The 21,057-nt window shown below is 38.9% G+C and overlaps 1 protein-coding gene across 3 annotated transcripts in view; it reads left to right on the plus strand.

Moving 5' to 3' along the window:
* The window catches only part of TMTC1 (transmembrane O-mannosyltransferase targeting cadherins 1), a 256,320-nt gene that overhangs the window by 135,751 nt on the left and 99,512 nt on the right, over positions 1-21,057 (plus strand). For all 3 annotated transcript variants that reach the window (XM_044228523.1, XM_044228522.1, XM_044228524.1), the window contains one exon: positions 4,968-5,157. In XM_044228523.1, coding sequence (XP_044084458.1) covers positions 4,968-5,157 — 190 coding nt within the window. The remainder of the gene's footprint in view (positions 1-4,967; positions 5,158-21,057) is intronic.

Consider the following 21,057-nt stretch of genomic DNA (forward strand, 5'->3'; position numbering starts at 1 on the left):
CTTTTGGGGGAATGAGAAAGAAGGATCCTTTGAGCAATAACGTTTTTATATAAAACAAGGAAGAGCTGTGTATTTCTGCTTGCAATGCATGATTTTTTCCTATGTACTTCTCCTAGGCATCTTCCTAGGGTAAGGAAATAGGTGAGGCTCATGTTATTTCTTAGCCGAAACCGTTTTTTTCAAAGGCAAGGAACAGAATCTGTGTATATGTTTGCCCTTACAACACTCATTTTTTTCTTGATAAAAATGAAGATTTAGATTTTAAGAGGTACCCAATTTGCACAGGTGCCATTAAATGCTCGCCAGCCCCCTGAAAGCCGCCCCTTCCATCTCCCATATTCACCAGCCTATTAACGCAACTTCGTGACTGAATTGTTCAAGCTGAATTCCTGTGTTTTCCATTTTCATTTTGCGGGCAAGAGATCCTAGTGGCTTTCGTCCTCTTTGTTAGCAGAAATTCATGGTAGAAAATTGGTAAATAATTCATTTTGGTTTTCGTCCTGCTTCGAAAAAGAGAACTCAGCAGGGCAGAGATAGGCAACAAATTATTCCATTTTTGAAATTTTAGCAGAAAGAAACAAGGTGATTAGTTTAAAATGTAATTCATAGTCAGTGAGTTAATAGAAAGCCTTGAGTTGCTGATTACAGCTAGCTCAACTAGTCCCCTAAAATGTAATTAGCTTTTGGTGTGATTCCAAGTGGCTTCTTTTTGCTTAATTTTCAGAAATTTTCCAGTGCTATTACAGTATTTCAAATAGTTTTTAAAGAGTTTAGTAGCAACATTGATCTGAATTCATATGCACTGCGAGGTAGGTGATGTCTCTTGAGTTTTGGGAGACAATACATATGTCTTAAAAGGGGTAAGTTAGGGGCGCCTGGGTGGTCAGTGGGTTAAGCCTCTGCCTTCAGCTCAGGTCATGATCCCAGGGCCCTGGGATCGAGCCCCGCATCAGGCTCTCTGCTCAGCAGGGAGCCTGCTTCCTCCTCTCTCTCTGCCTGCCTCTCTGCCTACTTGTGATCTCTGTCTGTCAAATAAATAAATAAAATCTTCAAAAAAAAAAAAAAAGTGGGGGGGTTAAGTTAATGTTGTTGACTTTCCTAGTGTTATATAGGAAGGTAAGTTGCTTTTAGTTCTGTGGTTTACTTTAGTGTTTTAATATATTTGGGTTATAGCCTGTTTAAAAAGTCACAATGAACATTTAAAAAAAAATCTAAATAACTACACTGAGATGTAACTGAAAAAAAATATTATTCTTTATTTTTTTCTTTTTGCCAATGCAATGTTACAAGTCTAGAAAATATAAGAAACTATGGGGTGCCTGGGTGGCCCGTTGGTTAAGTGGCTGCCTTTAGCTCAGGTCATGATCCCAGCGTCCTGGGATCCAGTCCCACATTGGGCTCCCTGCTTGGCAGGGAGCCTGCTTCTTCTTCTGCCTGTTGTGCCCCCTGCTTGTGTGCATGCTCTCTCTCTCTAATAAATAAATAAAATCTTAAAAAAAAAAAAGAAAAAGAAAAAGAAAGAAAATATAAGCAACTAGGGTGCTGGCTGACTCGGTTGGAAGAGCAAGCAACTCTTTTTTTTTTTTTAAAAAAAAAAAAAAAACTGTGGGTGGCACAGTGGGTTAAAGTAACATAACAAACTTCACCCAAACCTGTGCACTAGGAGACACCAAGCTCTAGCATGGCTTCTAGCAGTGTGAGGCGCAACTCTAGGATGACCCCAGTCCCTATTAGAATCCTTGGCAAGGTGCCCCCGTATCACGCTCTCTGCTCAGCAGGGATCCTGCTTCCCCCTCTCTCTCTGCCTGCCTCTCTGCCTACTTGTGATTTCTGTCTGTCAAATAAATAAATAAAAATCTTAAAAAAAAAAATTAGCAGTGATTCTCCAGGATCCTATATCCAATCAATGTTTCAATTTTTCCTGCTCATAAGTGGTGATTTTTCATAATGGATTGTTTGAATTAGCACCTAAACGATATCTGCACTTTGATATGTCTCTTAGGTCTCATCTGACTTACAGGTGCCCTCTTCTTCTCTCCTGCCCCCCTGCCCCTGTTAACCCTCATACAGTGTATTTGTGGAACAACCAGACATCATTTGTTCTGTGGAATGGCAACATTCTGGATTTGTCACATTGCATTCCTGTGGTGTCTTGTTGCATATTCTGGGTTTTTCTGTATTTGATGTAAACTGGTGGTAAAGGGCTTGATCAGATTCAAGTTTGATTTTCTTTCTTTTCTTTTTTTTCGGGGAACAAGACTACTTTGTAGGTGGTGACATCTCTCTCCAGCAGGAGGACATCTGGCTATTAGTCTCCCTTTCTGTGATGTTAAAATTGGTTAGTCAGGTCTAGGCATCTGATTTAGCCTGATCCATCCATTGTGAAGTACCCTATTAGCTTTCACTTAATAATTTTAGCAGCCATTTATAATCATTGTTAGTAACTAGTTTATCAAGAAGGAGAGATACCATTTTTAAAAAGTAATTTTTAAGATCTGGAGAGTAACTGAATGACATTGTGATTTTTCTGTTTGATGATTCCACCTTCTATAAAGTCAAGTCACAGAGAATCTTCCCTAAGCTAATAAGCAGATCGCATCAGCTGAGAAGCTCTGTGAAAGAACAAAGCCTACAGTGTCCCAGTTGTCTTCCCATGGAGTTGGCATTCTCTCATGAGACAATTTCTCAGCCCCAAGGCTAAAAGGAATGAGGCAGTGTTTTGGTTTTGATTTTTGTTAAATAATAAATCTTGGACTTCATTAAGCTTTCAGTGTGTACCCCACAATTTATACATTAACATTGTATTAAATGTACCAACAGAGAGGAAAGGAGTTGGGAAACAACACTGAAGATTTCCCACTCCTGGGGTGCGTTGGTGGCTCAGTCTGTTAGGTGTTCAACTCTTGGTTTCGGCTCAGATCATAATCTCAGGGTCATGACATCAAGCCCCACATCAGGCTCCATGCTCAGCTCGGAGTCTGCTTGAGATTCTCTCTTCCTCTCACTCTGCCTCTCTCACTTGTTTGCTCTTTCTCTATCAAATAAATAACAAATAAATCTTTTGAAAAAAGAAGAAGAAGAAATATCCCTATTCCTTCAACCCATTTCTCTATTGGGGTTTAAGAGTCAGGATACTAAGTAATCCCCATCCCTAAGTCTCACCTGGCTGTCACTGGTGATTTGTAGCTGCCAGCCTTGGAGAGAAAGGAGAAAAGGAAAAATCATTTGGGAAGGCCTAGGAAGGGTGTCCCCAACCAATAGCTACTTGTTGAGAGGAATTCAAGGTAAAATATTAGAAGCTAACTTAGAAATGATTTGATCTAATCCCTTTGCCAATCTAAGAATCCCTCCCTAAGAATCTGCCAACTGCTAAACTTTCCTTCCTACTCAATTCTATTATGGCACTCATCTCATTCTGCTCCTTTAATTTTGTATATCTTGTTTTCAATATTGGGTTATGCATTTTTTGAGGACAAGGAATTTATCTAATTATTCTATTTAATCCCATATAGGGTGTCAAACAGAAACACAGCTGGACATCCGTTGAAACGGTGAAAATAGATTTCATTCAGTAACTACTGGCAGCAGGGGAGAGAGCTGAGCGCCATTCTGAGTTGCGCAGAAATGATTGGGCATTTTAAAGGGAGAGTGGGGGTAGCACTGGGAGAGAGGCCCTGTCCTTCCTGATGAGTGCATTTTAAAGAAATGGCTCTCAGGTCCTTGAGAAAGATTTGTGAGTCATGGGAGATACCTGTTCACAGTTGTCTGCCCTTTATAAAAAATGCTGTAGGATAGGGAATTCAGAGGCCCTTTGTCCGGCACTGGCTAGAAATGACAGCCAGTTCTCCTGGCAGCATTGCACTTTCCCAGGCAAGGATTCTTTTTTTTTTTTTTTTTAAGATTTTATTTAGTTATTTGACAGAGATCACAAATTGGCAGAGAGAGAGCAGGAATCAGACTCCCTACTAAGCAGAGAGCCCAATGTGGGACTCAATCCCAGGACCATGTGATCATGACCTGAGCTGAAGGCAGAGGCTTTAAAACCCACTGAGCCCCCAAGGTGCCCCCCAGGCAAGGATTCTAATAGGGACTGGGGTCATCCTAGAGTTGCGCCTCACACTGCTAGAAGCCATGTTAGAGCTTTGTGTCTCCTAGTGCACAGGTTTGGGTGAAGTTTGTTATGTGCTGAGAGTTCTGCAATTCTCAAGGGTCTAGACCACTACTTAATGATTTTGTCTGAACTGAACACATTTAGATAAATTCAGTTTCCTCTGCCCTAAAGGCAACAGGGTCCATTGGAATGCCTTTCGCCTTCCCTTGGTGGCTAAACATAGCCAGGAAACAGGAGCATCACCTGTGTTCATTATCTCCCTTCCCTAGGTCTCTGCTCTTCTTGTAGGATGATAGCTATCCTTCTTCTCTTGAAGGGTAGCCCATTTACTTGTGACTAAGAGACTTCATTTCCCTACCACAGATGCTCTAATTAAAAAAAAAAATTCAGTATGATCAATCTGCTATAAACACGTTGAAATATTTTATTGTCTATGGCAGTTTTCTGGGCACTATGAATAAAGCACAGTTTAAAGGTCTGTCTCCTACCTGGGGAATCATACCTAGCAAAACAGCATTTCTGTCTATTTTCATCAAGCTTTTCCTTTTTGGCATTTATCTCAGGATGTAATGTATTTATCTGTATGATAATTTTTGAATATTTGTCATGGAAACTCTGTCTTTTCTTGTTTACCATTAAAAGGCAAGCACCTGCCACAGTGCCTATAACTGTTAAATATATTCCAGAATGATCTATTTAACAACAAAATAAATGGGTGGCTTTCCATCTTACCTTGTCTTTTCCAATAACACTGACAGTGTACAATGCTATTTAATTAAACCATGGTAATAAACAAATGTTTGCAAGGTATCCTGGACCTTGAGTTGTGTTTCAGTGATTCTTCTTCTCTTCATAGGTTCCTTACCTATTCCTACCTCTTGGCCTTCAACGTGTGGCTTCTGCTTGCACCCGTTACCCTGTGCTATGACTGGCAGGTCGGCAGTATTCCTCTGGTAGAGACCATATGGGACGTGCGGAACTTAGCCACCATCCTTCTGGCAGTTGTCATGACCTTACTGAGCCTTCATTGTTTAGCAGCCTTCAAGGTAATTTTCCTAAAATCCAACCGAACTCTTTGCATTTGAAGACAGATGCTCTGTACTTAGTGATGCCTTCTCCACCCATCACCCCTAGGTGGTCCGAGTCTAAATTGAATCTACTCTTGTCTGAAAAACAAAAAAATTAAATTTTTCCAGGTAAGTAATACTTATTTTAAAGACCTTAGTGAAGTTAGCAGATCTTGGCCACCTTAATTATCTTTTACTGTGTTCTACCAACCCTGTAGAAATTGGATCTGAAATGGGATGTTTGCAAACAAGAATTTTTTTCCTGCTCTAGTTGACTAATTTTTGCAGCAATTTGTTTGATTTCATGTAATGATAAATGAGATAATGATAATATATTTGTAAGTGCTTAAAATATGGTTAAGATGCTACTTCCACTAATGAGTACCTGCCTGACTGGGTTGGTTGGGTGAGTCTCACTTCAAAAAAAAAGGAATGGTATAAAACCGGAAAAAAATTATTAAATGCAGCGGTTTCAAGAATGACCAAAGACAGCAACGAACTTGAAAATGTTTACTTAGAAAAAACTGCTCCTGCATTGGAGAAAATGCTCCTTGCTTGAGGGGATTCCCATCCCCTCCCCATACATACCCCTAACCCCTCTCTGCCCAGCCCAGCTGGTGTGAAAAAAAACACCCACAGGTTTACCAGTTAGAAGCTGATTAGGGGGCGCCTGGTTGGCTCAGTGGGTTAAAGCCTCTGCCTTCGGCTCAAGTCATGGTCTCAGGGTCCTGGGATCGAGCCCCGCGTCAGGCTCTCTGCTCGGCAGGGAGCCTGTTTCCTCCTCTCTGTCTGTCTCTGTCTGCCTCTCTGCCCACTTGTGATCTCTGTCTGTCAAATAAATAAATAAAATCTTTAAAAAAAAAAAAAGAAAAAGAAAAGAAGCTGATTTGGTTTTGGAGCAGAGCAGCAAGAAAATTAAGGGGGAGCTTTTAGAAACGAGAGAGCTATGGAAAGGCTGAGATAATATGCTCTGCATGCATTCATGACTGGCTGCTGAACAACATGGCGCTCCCCAGGGAGCACAAGCAAAACTGAAAGAAAGCCTGGGTAGACTTACTGATTTCCTGCAAATTTGAAAGAATTTTTTAACTCATACACAGGTTGGGCAATAGAGAGGGGAAGCTTCATTGTCTTGAGTTGTTAGTGTATAACCGCTGTTGAAATCATTGGCTGATCAGAAAGCTGTGCAGAGGGAGATTCCCCCAGAGATTAAGGGAAAGGGGGTGAAAAAAACCTGAGCAAAATCTCAGCTCTCTACAGAGAAACAGATTTTTTAATTTTGAGTCTAGGCAAGTTCATTATATATTAAAACAGTAAAAACAGCAAGTTTCAGAAGGACAGAATGAAATACAAGATCACTACAATGTATGATACACAATGCTTAGTTTTTATCAGATTACTGGGCATGTAAAGAAACGGGAGAGTGTGACCAAAACTTGTGAGGAGATAGTAAGTAGAAAACAGAACAGAATTAAGAATCCAAAGGTAAGCTCTATTACATCCTCTATTGATTTTTGACAAAGTTACCAAGATAATTCAATGGGGAAGGGATAGTCTTTTAAATAAAAGGTACCGAAATAATGGAATATATATAAAGAAAAAAATGTGACATTTTACCCTTATGTCATACTGTACACTCAGAAATTAATTCTAAGTGGATCATAATCTTTAAATAAAAGAATTAAATAATATCAAAAATTCTAAAACGAAACAGGAGAAAAATCTTTGTGGACTTGGGTTAACTAAAGATTTCTTAGAACACAAAGTTCAGTCTATTAAAGAAAAAGATGACAGATTGGACATCATTAGAATTAAAAATTTTGCTCATCAGGGTCACCTGGGTGGCTCAGTTGGTTAAACATCAGACTGTTGATCTCAGCTCAGGTCTTGATCTCAGGGTTATGAATTCAAGCCGCCCATAGGCTCCACTTAAAAAAAGGTGTTTGAGCTCAATTGGTTAAGTGTCTGCCTTCAGCTCTGGTCACACTCCAGGATCAAGTCCTGCATCTGGCTTCCTACTCAGTGGGGAGCCTGCTTCTCCCTCTGCCTGCTGCTCCCCCTGCTTGTGCTCTCTCTTTGTCAAATAAATAAGTAAAATCTTTTAAAAATACATAATGTTAAGTCACTCAAAGGGCAAATAACAGATTGGGAGAAAGTGTTTGCAAAACATGTATCTACAAAGGACTTGTATCTGGGACATTTAAAGAGCTCTTAAAACTCAGTAATGAAACAAATACCCATTAAAAATGGGCAAAAAGTTCAGACAGACACTTCACAGAAGAAGATATGCAAAGGTTAATAAACATGTAAGAAGATGCTTAGCATCATTAGTTGTTTGGGGAATGCTAATTAAAGTCACAAAAAGTTACCACTGTATACCCACCAGAATGACTGTAATTAAAAAGATTCACAATACTAAGTGTTGGCCAGAATGTAGAGCAGCTGGGCCCCTCATATTGGTGAAGCTTGAAAAATAGCTCGGCCACTTTGGAAAAATTTGGCAGTTTCTTAAAAAGTTAAATATGAAAATAAGCAAATCTCAGTGCCTACCAACGGGTGATGGAAACTTACGTCCATATAGCACACAAGAGTCTTGTAAGTGTTCATAATAACTGAAAAATGGAAAAAGTCCAGTAACCTCAAAATGTAAATGGATACACTTAATATTCTAAATTATTCAGAAATGTAAAGGAACAAATAATTTACTTATACATGAAAAAGTATACATGAACCTCAGACACATGTTACAAATAAAAGAAGCCAGTTGGGGCGCCTGACTGGCTGAGTAGGTAGACAAGATGACTATTGGTCTCAAAGTTCTAAGTTTGAGCCCAAGTTGAGTACTTGAAAATAAAACCTTCAAAAAAAAAAAAAAAAACTTAGACATATAAAACTATATAATATATGATTCCATTCATATAAAATGTCTGTTATTATAATTCTGCCTTTTCTAGAACTGCCCAGAAATGCCTAGAGAAGGCAGAATTATGACAGAAAATATGTGGGGATGGGGAGTGGGTATAAACAGACTTAAGGGAACTTTTTGGGATGTTGAATGCTTTTAAAATTTAATTATGGTGGTGGTTGCTAAATGACATTTGTTTACCAAAACTCATCAAAATATATACACAAAATGTGTGAATTCTATTACATGTGGGCTATATCTCAGTAAAGCTATATTTTTTAAAAAAGATTAAAATGTTACAAAGATATTAAAGGCTGGAATGAATACAGAACTGGCATTTGAATATAAAATACTAGCATGTGATCCTGAAAATTTGATGAAAAAAATTTTTGAATTACTAAAACCTTTTGTTAAAAATTCATATAACATGCAATTAACCATTTTAAAGTATACAGTTTAGTGATGCTTAATGTATTTATAATATTGTGTAACTACCAGCTCTCTCTAATTTTGAAACCTTTTCATCACCTCGTTAAAAATACCCCATACCAGTCGCTCCCAGTTCTCCCCTCCACATCACCTGGTGACTTCTAATCTGCTTTCTGTCTCAATGGATTGGCCTATTCTGGATATACCATATAAAAAGAACTATACAGTATGTGACCTTTTGTGTTTGACTTCTTTCACTTTGCATAGTATTTTTGAAATTCATCCAAGCTGTAGCATGCATCAATGCTTAGTTCTTTTTAATGGCCGAGTAAGAATCCATTGGATATATACACAGTAATTTGTTTATCCAGTCTTCTGTTTGTGGACATTCATGTTGTTTCCACCTTTTGGCTATTATAAGCATTGCTGTATTACCACATTTATGGACATATGTTTTCATTTCTCTTAGATATATACCTAAGACAGAAATTGCTAGGTCTTATGGTAATTATGTACTTAACTTTTTGAGGAACTTCTTTTCATATTGGCTGCACCATTTAACATTCTCAGAGTATACAGTTGTTCCTATATATCCAGTCTTTGCTAGTACTTGTTATTTTCCATTATTTTGTTTACCATCCTGGTAGGTGTGAAGAACTCTATCTTTGTAGTTTTGATTTGAATTTCTTTAATGAACAGTGATGAACAGCTTTTTATGTGCTTATTGGTCATCTGTATATCTTTTTTAGAGAAATGTATATTTTAGTCCTTTGCTCATTTTTCATTTTTTTGTTATTGGGTCGTAAGAGTTCGTTGTATATTTAGGATTTTAAATCCCCAACAGATATTTTCTTCCATTCTTTAAATTGCCTTTTCACATTGTTGATGATGTCCTTTAATGCACGCGAGTTTTTAATTCAGTAAGTGCAGTCTCTTTTCTTTTATGTTATTCTTCATTGCTTTTGTTGTCAAACCTAAGAATCCATTGCCAAAGCTGAGGTCATGAAGATTTATGACTCTGTTTTGTTCTAATAGTTTTTAATAGTTTAAGCCCTTATATTTGGGTCACTGATCCATTTTGAATTATTTTTTGTCCATGTAGTGGTATGAGAGTCCAGGTTCATTTTTTGGCTGGTGGATATCCACTTTTGTCAGCACCATATTTCGAAGAAACTATTTTTCCTCCAAACACCTTATTTAAAGTAACCCACTTCTTAGTCATTTTGTAAATCAAGTTGATAAGACAAGTATGATAATGAATAACCATCCTCAAAAAACTCTAGCATGCCAATTAGTTACATAAACTTGAGCTCAAATTTCACCTTCGTAGTACTGTCTACCATATATACCCTTTTGTTTGTTTATTTATTTATTTGATAGAGCAAGATGTCGAAAAGGGGGAGACGGTGAATGGAAGGGAGAGGGATAAGCAGACTCTGGGCTGAGCTCCAACTCAGGACCCTGAGGTCACGACCTGAACCAAAACCAAGAGTTGGACACCAACCGACTCAGCCACCCAGGCCCTCCCATATGTATCCTATTTAAAATGCAATCATTTGCCCTCCACTCTTTTCCCTTTTAACTTTTTAACTTTCCTTCACTCTACTTCCAATTTCTAAAATGCTGTGAACTTTGTTATTTTATGTAATATCTTTTTCCTACAACTAGAATGTATGCCCCATGAGGACGGAGATTTTTTTCTGTTTTGTTCACTGCCGTATTTCTGGCATCAAGGAATTGTTGCATACAGTATTTATCATCTAAATTTTATTGTTTGTTGCTGAGTGTTGTTTTATTGTTTGTTGCTAAATGAGTAAAGACATAAAAAGTTAGCAACTCTGTTCAACTAGTTATCAGTATGCAGAACCTTTTTTCTTTATTTTTTTTAAGGCTATAAAAGGACCATACACAATACGAGTATGAAGTGTTTGGGGGTAGATTTGTTTTATTAGAATCTGGCCTTAGCTCATAGTTTGGCCTGCCTGCTCTATTGTTATTAATCTACAGGAGAAAATGTAGTAGAGCACTGGATTGGTATGTCAGTAAGAGTTTTCTTGGACTCTTTCCCAACTGACTAAAGGGAGTGTTGAATACCCACAGGCTGCCATCTTGGTGAGGTGTACTAAATATGGACTTTTGTGGCAGTGCACCCCCAACACAGGCAAGCTTTGGCCCTCTCCAGAGTATCTTTGATAACAAGATTAATGAATGGAAACTTCTTCTTTTCTTTCTTTCATGGAATTTGTTCCAAAATCCGTTTAATGCATCAGGAAAAATACTAGCAAAGCATTCCTGCTTTGGCAATAGTAAGATTTAGCTCTTTGGTGATAGCTTTCATCTTGAAAATTCTTTGCGAACATTGATAAGGTGACATTTGAGGAGAGACATGAAGGAATTGAAGGAGGGAACTGTGTAGCTATTTAGAGAAGAACATTTCAAGTAGAAGGAAAGCAAGTGCAAAGACCCTGTGGCAGGAAAAGTACTGGGGTGTTCACAAAACAGCAAGTAAGCTGATGTGGCTGGAACAAAGTGGGCCAGAGGTAGAGAGCCGAATGAAATGAAGCCAAAGAGATGATGGAGTGTGTGTGTATCTGTGCGCATACACAGGATTCAGCCTCCATCTTTTCTGAAGTCTCTGCCTATTTTCCTCTCTCCTGCTGTGCTTCTTCTGCATGGCCTCTGGCTGTGTTGACAGTCTGGGTTGTGTCTGGTTTTATCTGTCATCCTATCTTGTTATTAACCAGGGCTCTGGAGTTGAGGAACATCATCTACTCTGTTACAGTTGTATTGACACTTTTCTGTTTCATTAATATTTTTTAAAAAAGATTTTATTTATTCGACACAGAGAGAGATCACAAGCAGGCATAGAGGCAGGCATAGAGAGGGAGAAGCAGGCTCTCTGCTAAGCAGAGAGCCCGATATGGGACTCGATCCCAGGACCCTGAGATCATGATCTGAGCCAAAGACAGAGGCTTAACTCACTGAGCCAGCCAGGCACCCAGATGTTTGACTTTTGACAAGCTCTTGTCTTGGATTGAGTAGGAGGGCTAGGATGTAGAATCTAAGCTTTCTTTCTGTAGAAAAAACCAGCAGGGTGAATTTAGAGGTTGTTTCTGATCGGTCCCATTTTCATAATATAAGCAATGTAAGACCTCAAGGAGTATCAAAAGAATATGCTTGGGATCCTTGAGAATTTAAATGTAGAATATGTCTTATTCTGTGCTTCTCCTTCAGCTCCTCCTCCGATTCATACCCTTATTCACTAGGAATGCATTTGAACTTATATTACATGATGTAGAGAACAATCTATAAATTCTTTGTGACGTTGAATTCTTTTAACAGTGAACTTTAAAGTGAACTAATTTGCTCTTACTCTTTGTATTGAAGATAATCACTCTGTTAGAATTTATGTATAGTAGAGAGGAAGAATATTTAAACCACAAAGGTTTATTGTTCCATTCTTTTTATCAATAGTGACTGTTTATGCACCGGGAGAAGCATACGCTGAGAATACTCTTGGGGTTCTCATTATGACTCCTACGGACTATATGTCAAATTATTGACTTGCAGTAGGGATAGGGATCAGGAAAGTAGCCAGTGTAATTTGGATTGTTGAGAGGAATTAATGCCAAAGAGTTGGCCTTTTCCCACTGTCCTCTAATGTGATTTCCCTGCATTACAGAGGAAATACCACTGAATCTTATTTAAGAGTAATTTATTTGCTATTGATTCTTTATTACATTCTCACAGGGTGTTTCAACATTCTAAGCAATTTTTTTAATATCTTTTATAATTTTGTGACATTTTTGTAAAAGTAAAACCTGACGGGAAAAGAGGGTTAGTGACACCCGACTTTGCCATGCAGACTTCCACAATGAGATGTCTTTGAGAATGGACTTTAGGCAGTAGACGGTCCCCTCCTCCCAGTATGGGGCTTTCAGGGCTCTTTTTTGTTTATTTGTTGGGGTTATTTCATTTTTTTAGTAGAGTTCACAGTTTTTTTCCCAATCTGTCTGTTCATTCGCAGTCTTCCACATCATTCCCTTAAAGCCAGCACAAATCAGAGGCCATCTCTCTGAGCCATGGAGACCAAGTCAAATTCTCAGGTCTGCATGGGGACAAATCTGCAGCATGGCCAATGGAGGTGACATCCAGTAACAGCTTGGTGGAAATGGAGGGGTGGCATGGAGTGAAACTAATGCATCTCCTCACTTAGGGAGGGGCTTGTGTTTATCTCAGGGACATCCCTTCATGCCTGTTCCTAGACTTGCCCTTGCTTAGCCTCCATGCTAGTCTGGATCATAGCCTCCATCAACATTTTCTTTTCTTTTCTTTTTTTCTTTAAAAGCTTTTTTAAAAAAAGAGTTTGTTTATTTATTTATTTGACAGAGAAAGAGCGAGATCACAAGTAGGCAGAGAGGCAGGCAGAGAGAGATGGGGAAACAGGCTCTCTGCTGAGCAGAGAGCCCAATGTGGGGCACGATCCCAGGACCCTGGGACCATGACATGAGCCGAAGGCAGAGACTTAACCCAGGCTCCCCTCCCCATCAGCATTTGCAATGAAAGTAGACAGATATCTGATGGACAAACAGAGATTATGAGCCTTAGCGCTCTCATTTAAAAAACCTCACACAGCACAACAAGGAGGTAAGATTAGAATGGGAACCACTGTTGGAAAGTGATTATTTACTCACTGACATCCTTACCTTTTTTTTTTTTAAGAAAGAACTGAAGCAACTTAGGGAATAAATACAGTATAGTGGAGTTAACCAGGAGATGGAAAAGTGTGTGTGTGTGTGTGTGTGTGTGTGTGTGTGTATTTGTGTGTGTGTGTGGAAATACCTGAATTGTAAATACTTGGGACTCTTCTGGACATACAGTCTGTCATAACTATTCACCTCTGCCATTGTACTACCACAGATCCATGCAGTTGAACTGAACAAGCTTTCAGATTTCTGGAAATGATTTTGCATTTAGTTCAGCCAGATAATAGGTTAGGGTATTATCACGGCGCATGGGTCACTGTGGAACAACTCTTTTAAATTCCAGAATAGCCATTATGAAACCTGGTAAAGTAAGCATCTTGTTTTAATATACCAAGTGGTAAAATAAATTGAACTTGGGGAATGAAGATTGCATTTAATGGTGAATGGCTCTGTGCCAAAGTTGATTTTTTTTTTTTCCTTCTGGCCTACATTTCTCACTTCAGTTCCCGTTTTCTGCAGACTGTATGCTCTTCATCCTTTTCTGTCTTCTGTTCGTGAAAATCCTCTCCATGCTATTATAGATCCAGTCTTTCTAGCCCATTTATAACCCATCCGGTCTGTCCCACTTTGGGACCATTGCAGTCACTGACAGAGGTCCTAGTGATATGTTGACATGGTCCATCTATCCCTGACCACCAGTACTATGGGAGTAGCCCTTGTCTGGGGTGTCTGTCTCACATTTGGCTTCTCCGCCTGCTGCCATTTTACCTATGGTGATAACATCCTGCTACTTAGGGGCAGTTTTTCAGGTCAGTAGCTGTGGGGCAGTTTTTCAGGTCAGTAGCTGTAATCAGCTTTAGCCCTTAGGCCATATGCCAGAGCTGAAATTTTTGTTGATACCATTTTTCTGATGAGAGTGTGAAAATAAGCTGACTGCTTCATCAGATGCAGTGTTATAAATTAGATATGCTAGATTTGTACCTCATTGGAAAATGGAACATTTTGAACAATCCACTTCAACTACCTTTTCCCACATACTTTTTTCCTCTCTCAGATTTGTATTTAGTTAATATATAGTTTAATAGTTAATATATAGTATACTTAGTTAATATATAGTATAATACTGGTTTCTGGAGTAGAATTTGGGGATTCATCACTCACATATAATACCCAATTCTCAAAACGACATGTGCCCTCCTTAATATATGGGATGCAAACTGTGACTTACGTTCTGTCATCTAATTTCATTTGATAGTCTCCTTTCATGTTGGAGGCCACCCAGGTAATGCACGTGGAGGAAACCTGCTAGTTCTAGATCAGTAGCTTCTGAGGCTGTGAGGAGGGGGGCCGTGGAGTAGAGTGATTAGCACTGACCTGAGTCCAAAGCCAGGCTCTACCACTGACCAACCTTGTGGATGCAAGCTTGCCTTGTTCAGCCATTTTCCTGCACCATCATGTAGGGTCATTTTGAAGTTAACCAGGGCAAGCCCATAAGACATTGAGCACAGTGGCTGGCACCTGGGAGGGCCTAAGTACCTATCAGAGGTCCTAGTGGCACTTGTTGTCATCATTGTCTTTGCTACCATTATGTAATTGTCACAGATTAAAGTCAGGAGCATAGTTAGAACTCCTGTTTTTATTTTATAAGAATAGCCATAAAAACTAAAACTAAAAACCAAATAAACATTATCCAGCAGGACTGACTTTTTAATTCTGTGTATTTCAGTATACAGTTGTGCTTTACATGATAAAAAAAAATTACTTGTAATGCTACCAAAGATTAATCCCCACCCCCTCTCATCCAAACCTTGTTTTATTCCCCATCCTGTATAAAAGAGGTTAAATTCTTGACTTAAGAGCTAATGGTAGTAACACACTTTCAAGTTTCTAATGCTTCGGTGTATTTTGGAATTTGGAAGTAGGTAATTCAACTGTAATGGAAGGCCAGAAACATAAAACATAGTTTAAAAAAAAAAAATGTTTGCCAAGGGGAAGAAAATAGTGGCAAATATCACCGGCCTATTTATAAATGAACATTGGAGTTATCCCCTAAACCTCCAAACTATAGAAATAGTATAGAGGATTCTAAAAGTATTTGGAAGTTTAGCAAAGGAGGCAGGGTATAAGAAATTCATTTTCTTTTTATAATTGCTGCTCTTCATACCTTTTCCTGTCGTTACTAGATTTCTTCATTCCACTCAGTGGTGACCACTGGAGCAAAAGAGACATAAGAAATGCACCTTTTTAATTCAGTGGCTACTTAAAAATCAGAGACCCTTGAGCAAAGTCTTCCCCAGGCATTGCTTTCTGTCCATTATTAATATGTCATGTGTGAAGTCATTCTCCTTGTACCAGATCTGAACCTCACATAAATCCTTCTCTCTCCTGTTCTGTGTCATGTACAACTCGTGGTACCTGCAGTGTTCTGCTTGGCTTTTGATCTAGTCCTGGCAGGAGTTTTTCCACATCATTAAATAATTTGTTTTATTCTTTGCTTTCACAGGGCAATTACATTTTCACAAGCCACATTCTTTAATAAGAAAATGACTTACCTACTCCTTTGATGTTTATACCTTAGTTGGAAGACTCTGAACTTATTAATGGAAGAATTAGATAGTTGCATAATGGGAAAAGGAATTTTCAGCTATCAGTAACAGCTTTATTTCTTTTTCTTGATTGTATACTTCGTGAGTCTTGGCAAGATTTCATAGTTGACGTTATTATTGACTTTTACTCAGAATAATTGACACCTTTTGAGTGATGACCTTAACACTTAAAAAAATTTATTATTATTATTTTTTAGTTTTTTAAGTAGGCTCTACACTCAACGTGGGGCTCAAATTCATGACCCCAGATTAAGAGTCACATGCTCTACTGACTGAGCCAGCCAGGCACCCCTGTAATCTTAACATTTTTTTAACACTTTATTTCTCTTAATGATTCATACTCATAAAAGCAACTCGTTTCTGCTTAGCCGTACCATGCTTCTGATTGTTTTTAAACTCTTAACAAGGTCAAGACATTTTTGAAACTCTTAGAGTCATTCTGTCCTTTCTGTTTCCATTTAGAACATGAAATTTCTATTTAAAGAAGCATTCCTTTTTTTCTCTTGTTCTAAGAAAACCATGAAATATGTAATTAGGACTCTCAGAGATAAAAGCAGCTACAAATACTTCTCCACAGAAGGCCCATTGGAAATTGCTATTGTATTGGAAAATACAAAAGAGACCAAAGTGATTGATTGCCACATTCTCTAGATGGTTTGCTATAAGAACAATGCCCAAGAAAGCCTATAAAGAGGTAACAAGCACAACTTGGGGGAGAATAACATATAAGAACTTTGGAATACTTATTTTTACACCTGTTTTGCCTAAAGAGAGGCAGCATAGAATATTAGAAAGCAAGCAAGTTTTTAATATGAGCTTTAGTGTTTATATGTTTATGTTACTAGACATCAAAATGTTGGTGGTAATGTCCTCAAATTTCTTTCTGAATCTAACAGAAACAAATGAAACAATGTACATGGTACCTGGCATTGTTCAGGAGGGAAGTGCTGTATAAATCATTTCCACTAGGATGTCTCAAAGTCAGCATTCCAAAGTCTAACTCCTGAATGTACCCATTCACTGTGTCCCCCACAGTGTTTGTGAACTCACTGCATTCTGCTGGCTGCCCAAGCCAAAATTCTTGGAGTTTCATTGTTTCCTCTCCACGGCTCTCTGTCTCTAATATCATATCCAGTCCATCAATAAATACCAGCAAGTATATTTTTGTAATATATCTGGAATTTGACCATTTCTCTCCATCTTCACTGCTGCCATCCTGGTCCAAACCATCACCGTCCCTCACCTTGATTATTGCTAGAGCTGCTTAACTAGTCTTCCTGCTTCTACCCTCTGCCACTGATCCAGACTGTTCTCAACACAGCGACCAGATGATTCTTTAAACATGTAAGCCAGAGCCTGTCCCTTCTGTGCTTACCATCTTCCAGTGACTCCTTATTGCTTTCAAAGGAAAAATCATCACCTTTATAAAGGCCCTAAAGGTTCTGCGTGCCAATTATCTCTCTTGTTCCTTCCTGAGCTCTTTGCCTACTATGAAATGAATTTTATGGACTCCTTCATCTCCTACAAGTCTTCACTTAGTTGCCAGCTTCTTGAGGCCTACCCTGACCACCATGTTTAGGATTGCAACCCACTTCTTGCCTACCATATATTGGAGGGACTCTTTGTCAGACTCTCTTGCTCTTTCTCCCTCTCTTTTTTTTTCTCCCTCTCTGGAAGGTCAGGGATTCTTTGTGTCTGTTTTGCTAACTGGTGTACTCCAAAGAACTTAGAGTAGTGCCTGAAAAATACAAAGGACATAGAAGTAGTTGATTGCTAAATTCTGTAAGTGATTGCCTGTAAGCACAATGGCCAAGGAAATGATACAGAAGAGGCTGCAATATTATGCATTTGTTGTCTGACTGAAGGATCAGGGACTGTGTTTTTCCAAAAGCACCATTGCTGAGGATAGGAAAGTTTTCAGTTGGACAAGACAAATGAACTGGGGAAGTGTCCAGTGGTACCCCCAATGCTCTTGCACTGGCCATGTCTCTCATAGGAGGAGGGCAGGGTATGAGTGGATGACCAGTCTCACTTAGCGGATGTATACAGTGGTGAGATGGAAATGGAAACTGGTCTTAAGAGCTAACAAACTATTTAGAGACAAGCAGGATAAATTTGTAGGGATTGTATAGATGCAGGGTGGTGCATTCAGAGAGGAAAAGCCCAGAGGAAGGCAATAAGAGAAAATATTAAATATTTAACTTACTGACCACTCACTGGTTCCAAGTGATATGCTGAATATAGAGAATAAAGATAGGGTAAAACCCAGTAGCTGCCTGAACAATTTGTTTTTCTTTGCTCCCATTTCCATCGCCCCCCACCTCTGAGAGAATTATCCTTCTAAATATGGGTATGATCTAAACATATCTCTGACCTGCCAAGAAACCTTCCTGATCTCAACACTGACTTAGCCTGACTGAAGTCAAGACTGTGCAGCCATGTGACTTGATAAAGTTTTTTAATGTGTGTCGTGATTTTCTGCATGGAAAATGGCAGTCAGCTATTCTACATCTACCAAGAATGAATAGGGGGAAAAAATGCATTTCAACTGTAGCATAAAAGCTATCTATAGCTGAGTTCAGGGGAAATTTCCTGTTTGCAGAGAAGGAGGTAATTTTTTGGTACTGCTTATAGAAACTCCTAAGGCAAAAACTTTTCCTTTTAACTCCATTCTGCTTGAGTAGTTTATGCCATCATTTTTCAAAATATGTTCCAGCATCACACCGGTCATTAAGTAAGGTTACCTCTCTAAATAAAGATGCTGCATATCAGAAGCACTAGGTTTTCAAAGATCAGCGTATTTCCATACTCGAGGACTTCAGAAAGCCTCAACTGTGCTCTAAGCAGCCTTTTGGGTTTCCAAGTGAGGTGTTCAGTGAATGGCATTTCTCAGATTTATTTGAGTTTGGAAGCCCCCTTTCAGGGCTTCTTGCAGAATCTGTGTTCTTGTAATAAGCTCTGGGAAGGGTTGATTTAAATTTTTGAGGTTTGGTGGAGAAGTGAACTTCAGAGAGTCCATTTTCTGGGCAGTGCGGTTTTTCTTTTTTGTTTGTTTGTTTTCTTTTTTGTTTTTTGTTTTTGCCTTATTTGTACTTTCAAAAACAATACCCCCCACCACCACAGCTTCATCGGAAGAATTTTCGTGTTTATTATCCCTTTAGCAGTCAATACCACCTGAAAAAGAATTCCTTTGAAACCATTTCTTTTAGAGTTTGAGTTTACAACCTCTCAACAGCAAGCGAAAGGTAAGATCCATGGAATCTTGGTTTTCATTTTATGGAGGCCAGAATTTGACACAACAGTGAGTGTGACTGCTCACATTGATGAGGCCTGAGAGACACACAAGGCTGCCCATAGAATGTTACAGTTTGGGGAAGTAAGTGTCACTTCGACCCATTGGTATGTTAAGTGGCAGTTTCAATGGTAAAACCAAAGTGACACCACATACATCTCTCCGCATGTGGTTTTTCTTGTCTGTGGAGAAAGTTAAAAATTCTGTTTTTACCTGCGGGGGGTTGATTTACAAGAAGCCACTTGACAGAGTAGACTTTGTCTTCCTTGAGTAAAAAGTGAATGGTTCTTGCCTCAGCATATAGGTCCTTTCATGGGTGGTTCTTGTGGCAAAGCTGGTGGACAAAGGACTTCCTTGAGCTCCATGATAAGCCATTGTGTCCCTGTTTGCTAATAAATGGTTGCGCTTTTGGCAGAATGTTCTCTGCAACTTGCTTTCATTTTTGTATCCTTTCTGGCTGGGTCTAATTGCCAGAGGCCACCATTATTTACAAAGGGACCTGGCAACTTTAAATGGCCAAATTGGCTTCGTCAGTTTGTGACTCAGGACTCTGGCATTTGGTATTAAAAAGTGATTAATTAGGAAGAACATTTATTAATGTCAGCCTCTCTGGCATAGCCTTAAATTCTCTCTCTCTCAATTTCTTTTGGTTTGGGTGACTTTGGCAGTAAACTCTAGTTTTTTTGCCTAGTATAGATTTAGGTCCTCACTATGACAGTGTTTTCACTTGGGAATAATTCAATGTCAGGGCTTGTTGGAGGAAAATTTTTACTCTTTGTTTTTCTGTCTGAAACATTTATTCTCTTACCTTGTAAGAATTTCCCAAGGGCAGGGTGACTCCTAATTAGTGATTATGTGGTTAAGTTGTTTTATTTTTTTGTCAAGCCTCATACAGATATATTGAATTTCTCTTTTATATACACGTTGGAGATTTCTGTTGGTATGTGGTAGAAAGCAGTCCCTATGGACAATGATAATAGGGGTTTGAATTTCTGAACTTGGAATTATAAGCACAGATCTTTTGATGGGATTGCATCCTGATAAACCTAAAAAAATGGAAAATGTAGGTCGAAAATGCATTTAATCCACCTAGCCTACAGTAAGGCAAAATCCCCCACCACAAAGTTTGTTTTATAACGAAGTGTTGAATATCTCCTGGAAGGTATTGAATGCTGTACTGAAAGTGACAGACAGGCTGGTTGTATGGGTGCAAAATGGTCATCAGTGGATCAGTTGCTTGTCCTCATGGCTGACCAGGATCAGTGCCCAGTATCACAGAGAGAACAGCACCGTGTATCACTAACCCAGAAAAAGATCCAGATTCAAAATTCAAAGTATAGATTCTACTGAATGCCTATCACTTTCGCATCATCATAAAGTAGTGAAGTATAACTGGAACCATCCTAAGTCAGGGTCCATCTCTATTTAACAACTATTTTAAACAGGGCCTTTGTTGCATTTATAAGTCTATTGAATTTGTCCTTTTAAAATGGAAGGCAGCCTGTAAAGTGGTCGGCAGGCTGTTTGAATGCCCAGTTAAGGATTGGAGAAGAGCATGATTTAATCATGCTGGTTATTTTCAGTGATTTCTGATGAAATAAAATGATCCATCCAGCTTTTATCACCAAAATGTTTCAGAACCAAGTAGGGGGTCTTACGCAATGAGATGCAACATATTTTGATTATAGAAGATAATTTGGATTTTGGATGAGCACATTGATGGATTACAGGATTTAGATCCACTTATTAATAGTAGTTCCTCTAGGAGCTCAGCTGTACAAGTAAACCTCACTGTACAAGTAAACAACTTTTTGTTGTTTTTAACCTGTTAAAAAAGAAGCTGTCTAGGGGTGCCTCAGTGATCAGTCAGTTAGGCATCTGCCTTCAGCTCAAGTTCTGATCCCAGGATCCTGGGATCAAGACTCACATCAGGCTCCCTGC

Source organism: Neovison vison, chromosome 12, assembly GCF_020171115.1.
Source record: "Neovison vison isolate M4711 chromosome 12, ASM_NN_V1, whole genome shotgun sequence".
Taxonomy (NCBI): Eukaryota; Metazoa; Chordata; class Mammalia; order Carnivora; family Mustelidae; genus Neogale; species Neogale vison.